At 48.3% G+C, this 6,000-nt stretch overlaps 1 protein-coding gene across 5 annotated transcripts in view; it reads left to right on the top strand.

Moving 5' to 3' along the window:
• The window catches only part of LOC137355620 (putative adhesion G protein-coupled receptor E4P), a 153,954-nt gene extending 148,319 nt beyond the window's left edge, over nucleotides 1–5,635 (top strand). For all 5 annotated transcript variants that reach the window (XM_068020968.1, XM_068020967.1, XM_068020969.1 and 2 more), the window contains 2 exons: nucleotides 3,233–3,337; nucleotides 4,798–5,635. In XM_068020968.1, the coding sequence (XP_067877069.1) occupies nucleotides 3,233–3,337; nucleotides 4,798–4,830 (138 nt within the window). In that variant the 3' untranslated portion in view covers nucleotides 4,831–5,635. The remainder of the gene's footprint in view (nucleotides 1–3,232; nucleotides 3,338–4,797) is intronic.
• Nucleotides 5,636–6,000: the final 365 nt, after the last annotated feature.

Below are 6,000 nucleotides of genomic sequence, written 5' to 3' on the forward strand. Positions count from 1 at the left end.
CACTGACTGTGTGTGTATAACAGGACTGAGTGTCCCAACCCTGACTGTGTGTGTATAACAGCACTGAGCATCCTAGCACTGACTGTATGTGTATAACAGGACTGAGTGTCCCAGCACTGACTGTGTGTGTATAACAGGACAGAGTGTCCCAGCACTGACTCTGTGTGTATAACAGGACTGAGTGTCCCAGCACTGCCTGTGTGTGTATAACAGGACAGAGTGTCCCAGCCCTGACTGTGTGTGTATCACAGGACTGTGTCCCAGCACTGACTCTGTGTGTATAACAGGTTTGAGTGTCCCAGCACTGACTCTGTGTGTATAACAGGACTGAGTGTCCCAGCACTGACTGTGTGTGTATCACAGGACTGAGTGTCCCAGCACTGACTCTGTGTGTATAACAGGTTTGAGTGTCTCAGCACTGACTCTGTGTGTATAACAGGACAGAGTGTCCCAGCACTGACTCTGTGTGTTTATAACAGGACTGAGTGTCCCAGCACTGACTGTGTGTGTATAACAGGACTGAGTGTCCCAGCACTGACTCTGTGTGTTTATAACAGGTCTGAGGGTCCCAGCACTGACTGTGTGTGTATAACAGGACTGAGTGTCCCAGCACTGACTCTGTGTGTGTCTAACAGGACTGAGTGTCCCAGCACTGACTGTGTGTGTATAACAGGACTGAGTGTCCCAGCACTGACTCTGTGTGTTGATAACAGGACTGAGTGTCCCAGCACTGACTGTATGTGTATTACCGGACTGTGTGACCCAGCACTGACTCTGTGTGTATATCAGGACTGAGTGTCCCAGCACTGACTCTGTGTGTATAACAGGACTGAGTGTCCCAGCACTGACTGTGTGTGTAACAGGACTGTGTCCCAGCACTGACTGTGTGTGTATAACAGATTTGAGTGTCCCAGCACTGACTCTGTGTGTATAACAGGACTGAGTGTCCCAGCACTGACTCTGTGTGTATAACAGGACTGTGTGTCCCAGCACTGACTCTGTGTGTGTAACAGGACTGAGTGTCCCAGCACTGACTCTGTGTGTATAACAGGACTGAGTGTCCCAGCACTGACTCTGTGTGTATAACAGGACTGAGTGTCCCAGCACTGACTCTGTGTGCATAACAGGACTGTGTGTCCCAGCACTGACTCTGTGTGTGTATAACAGGACTGAGTGTCCCAGCACTGACTCTGTGTGTATAACAGGACTGAGTGTCCCAGCACTGACTGTGTGTGTAACAGGACAGAGTGTCCCAGCACTGACTCTGTGTGTATAACAGATTTGAGTGTCCCGGCACTGACTCTGTGTGTATAACAGTACTGTGTGTCCCAGCACTGACTCTGTGTGTGTATAACAGGACTGAGTGTCCCAGCACTGACTCTGTGTGTATAACAGGACTGAGTGTCCCAGCACTGACTGTGTGTGTATAACAGGACTGAGTGTCCCAGCACTGACTCTGTGTGTTTATAACAGGACTGAGTGTCCCAGCACTGACTCTGTGTGTATAACAGGACTGAGTGTCCCAGCACTGACTCTGTGTGTTTATAACAGGACTGAGTGTCCCAGCACTGACTGTGTGTGTATAACAGGACTGAGTGTCCCAGCACTGACTGTGTGTGTATAACAGGACTGAGTGTCCCAGCACTGACTCTGTGTGTATAACAGGACTGAGTGTCCCAGCACTGACTCTGTGTGCATAACAGGACTGAGTGTCCCAGCACTGACTCTGTGTGTGTCTAACAGGACTGAGCGTCCCAGCACTGACTGTATGTGTATTACAGGACTGTGTGTCCCAGCACTGACTCTGTGTGTATAACAGGACTGAGTGTCCCAGCACTGACTGTGTGTGTATAACAGGTTTGAGTGTCCCAGCACTGACTGTATGTGTATTACAGGACTGTGTGTCCCAGCACTGACTCTGTGTGTATTACAGGACTGAGTGTCCCAGCACTGACTCTGTGTGTATAACAGGACTGAGTGTCCCAGCACTGACTCTGTGTGTATAACAGGACTGTGTGTCCCAGCACTGACTCTGTGTGTTTATAACAGGACTGAGTGTCCCAGCACTGATTGTGTGTTTGTAACAGGACTGAGTGTCCCAGCACTGATTGTGTGTGTATAACAGGACTGAGTGTCCCAGCACTGACTGTGTGTGTATAACAGGACTGAGTGTCCCAACCCTGACTGTGTGTGTATAACAGCACTGAGCATCCTAGCACTGACTGTATGTGTATAACAGGACTGAGTGTCCCAGCACTGACTGTGTGTGTATAACAGGACAGAGTGTCCCAGCACTGACTCTGTGTGTATAACAGGACTGAGTGTCCCAGCACTGACTCTGTGTGTATAACAGGACTGAGTGTCCCAGCACTGCCTGTGTGTGTATAACAGGACAGAGTGTCCCAGCCCTGACTGTGTGTGTATCACAGGACTGTGTCCCAGCACTGACTCTGTGTGTATAACAGGTTTGAGTGTCCCAGCACTGACTCTGTGTGTATAACAGGACTGAGTGTCCCAGCACTGACTGTGTGTGTATAACAGGACTGAGTGTCCCAGCACTGACTCTGTGTGTATAACAGGTTTGAGTGTCCCAGCACTGACTCTGTGTGTGTATAACAGGACTGAGTGTCCCAGCACTGACTGTGTGTGTGTATAACAGGACTGAGTGTCCCAGCACTGACTGTGTGTATAACAGGACTGAGTGTCCCAGCACTGACTCTGTGTGTATAACAGGACTGAGTGTCCCAGCACTGACTCTGTGTGCATAACAGGACTGAGTGTCCCAGCCCTGACTGTGTGTGTATAACAGGACTGAGCGTCCCAGCACTGACTGTATGTGTATTACAGGACTGTGTGTCCCAGCACTGACTCTGTGTGTATAACAGGACTGAGTGTCCCAGCACTGACTCTGTGTGTATAACAGGACTGAGTGTCCCAGCACTGACTCTGTGTGTATAACAGGACTGAGTGTCCCAGCACTGACTGTGTGTGTATAACAGGACTGAGTGTTCCAGCACTGACTGTGTGTGTATAACAGGACTGAGTGTCCCAGCACTGACTCTGTGTGTATAACAGGACTGAGTGTCCCAGCACTGACTCTGTCTGTTTATAACAGGACTGAGTGTCCCAGCACTGTCCGGGTGTTTAAAATGGAGAAGGAGTTCTATGGGTTATAATGCTTTAGACAATGCATGCAGTTTATTCGTTGTGTGTTCACTCTTGTGTGTGACAGGTGCGAGATGAGTACCGCAAGTGGATTGCAAGTATCTGCATTGCAATGAAGATCTCAAAATACATGACCTTCACTGATTCCTCACTGCCCTCGTCCTCGACTCGTGTAAGAATCTCTACCACTTTCATGCAACACATTAAACTGAATTTCTTAGAAATGTGGGCTTGCATAAGCAAGTTCAAGGACAAATATCACCCATCTGTTGAGCACATTGGAGAGGATTTACCACACATATAACCCCACAATTCTTTCACCAAGAATAGTTCATTCACAGGAGTCACTGGCAAGACCAGCATTTATTTCCCATCCTAATTGCCATTGAGAAGGTGGTGGTGAGCCACCTTCTTGAACCAACTGCAGTGCTGTTCGGGAGGGAGTTCCAGAATTTTGACCCAGTGACAGTGACGGAACAGCAATGTAGTTCCAAGTTCCAAGCATGGTGTGTGACTTGGAGGGGTCCAGCAAAGGCTATAGGCCCTGACAACTTGCTGGCTGCGCCCCTAGTCAACCTTTTCCAGTACAGCTACAACACTGGCATCTACCCGGCAATGTGGAAAATTGCCCAGGTATGCCCTGCGCACAAAAAGCAGAACAAATCCAAACCGGCCAATTACCGCCCTATCAATCTACTCCCGATCATCAGCAAAGTGGCAAAGTGATGGAAGGGATCGTTGACAATGCTATTAAGCGTCACTTGCTCAGCAATAACCTGCTCACTGATCTCAGCTCCTGACCTCATTACAGCCTTGGTTCAAATTCCAGAGGTGAGATGACGGTGACTGCCCTTGACATCAAAGCAGCTTTTGACCGAGTATGGCATCCAGGAGCCCTTAGAAAACTGGAGTCAATGGGAATCAGGTAGAAAACTCTCGACTGGCTGGAGTCATACCTAGCACAAAGGAAAATGGTTGTGGTTGTTGGAGGTCAATCATCCCAGTGATACAACACCACTTCAGGAGTTCCTCAGGGTAGTGCCTGAGGCCCAACCATCTTCAGCTGCTTCATCAATGACCTTCCCTCCATCATTAGGTCAGAAGTGTTAGCTGCTTCGCACGATTCCTCAGATACATGTGCAGCAAGACCTGGACAACATCCAGGTTTGGGCTGATAAATGGCAAGTAACATTGGTGCCACACAAGTGCCAGGCAATGACCATCTCAAACAAGAGGGAATCTAACCATCTCCCCTTGCATCAGTGGCATTACCATTGCAGAGTCTCCCACTATCAACATCCTGGGGGGTCACCATTGACCAGAAACTGAACTGGAGTAGCCATATAAATACTGTGGCGACAAGACAGGTCAGAGGCTGGGAATTCTGCGGCGAGTAACTCACTTCCTGTCTCCCCAAAGCCTGTCCGCCATCTACAAGGCACAAGTCAGAAGTGTGATGGCCTTGTCCTTCTAGGTGGTAGAGGTTGCGGGTTTGAAAGGTATTATCGAAGGAGCCTTGGCGAATTGCTGCAGTGCATCTTGTAGACTGTTTCTTGTGAAAGACTTGTTACGACCTCTATGCATTTGTAACTTGGGGTTCATTTGATGTTCTTTGTCATTTGATTCCTTCAGGCACCGATGCAAGATTCACATTCAAGCCTGTGAGATCGTCCAATCATCGACTATGCAATTTCAGTTGCTGCCACAAGATGGCGCCACAATGCATAGAACCCTGTCAACCAATGCCAAGTGTGGAACTATCTGATGCCATGGGCGGTCGGGCCCTTTCCCCTTTGCAGTGTGACTGAATTCCTTCAACATTCAGGTGCATAGGGTTATACAGAAGACTGCAGCTTGAGAAATATTTTCTGTTAGATTGACGTGCCCAGGTGGGCTTCAGCCGTGCTTGGAGGCCTAAAAGAGCTCCTAAAGCAGCAATTCCAATCCCTTTATTTTCACCCCAAGACCTGTTGTGCCTTGGGCCTCCACTTTCTGTGTCAGCATGGCAGCAGGAACGCTTCGCGCCCAGCTTCTCCTGCCCGTGGAGCTGTCTCCCCGGCATTTAGACCAGGATTCCTTGTGCAGAGGTTGACCAGTGGAGAATGCCAAAGTCTCTGATTGCCAGACAGGGCCTGTGAAAACTCTCCGTGCGTTTCCGTGTCAAACCCATGGCCCATCTGGCTTTGGTGGCATCCCACTGCACCAACACACGCATCAAAAAAGTGGTCATCAAACCATTCGGCCACTCATCATAACAAAAGACATCGTGACTTATAGCTGAAAACTCCTTGGACCTTTATTGTAATGAAAGACACTTAAATCGAGACTTTGTACATGTTTGACTGCACATGCAGCATCTCAGAGCACCACAGTGGCTATTATTGACTATTTGAGCTGATTTTCACTTCATATAAACCATAAATACTCACACTTTTTCTATTTTCTCAATTAAAATAAGCTTGTACACAAATATTATAATGCTGGGTTTTTAATTCAGAGGATTGTGAAACTCAGACTGACAGAAAATATCTTCACTTTGTGACATTTCTGTTCTGATTTTTAATCTTCCCCCCCATCCTTCCCATTTCCCCATCCACTCCCCCACTGCCCTCCCTGTCTCCTTAATGTTGCAATGATCAGGTTCTTCACTCCATTCTACATTTTTGTGAACATATAGCAGTTCAGCAGGCTATTTCACTATCAGGAGCAGAACAGGTAAAGCTATCCTCTGCTGGTGTCCACAAACACCTCTGCATACTCGCTCACACTTGCATACATACACACACGTGCACACACCCGCAAAGACACACGGACACAAATGCATACAACAGCAAA

Source organism: Heterodontus francisci, chromosome 43, assembly GCF_036365525.1.
Source record: "Heterodontus francisci isolate sHetFra1 chromosome 43, sHetFra1.hap1, whole genome shotgun sequence".
In the NCBI taxonomy this organism is placed as follows: Eukaryota; Metazoa; Chordata; class Chondrichthyes; order Heterodontiformes; family Heterodontidae; genus Heterodontus; species Heterodontus francisci.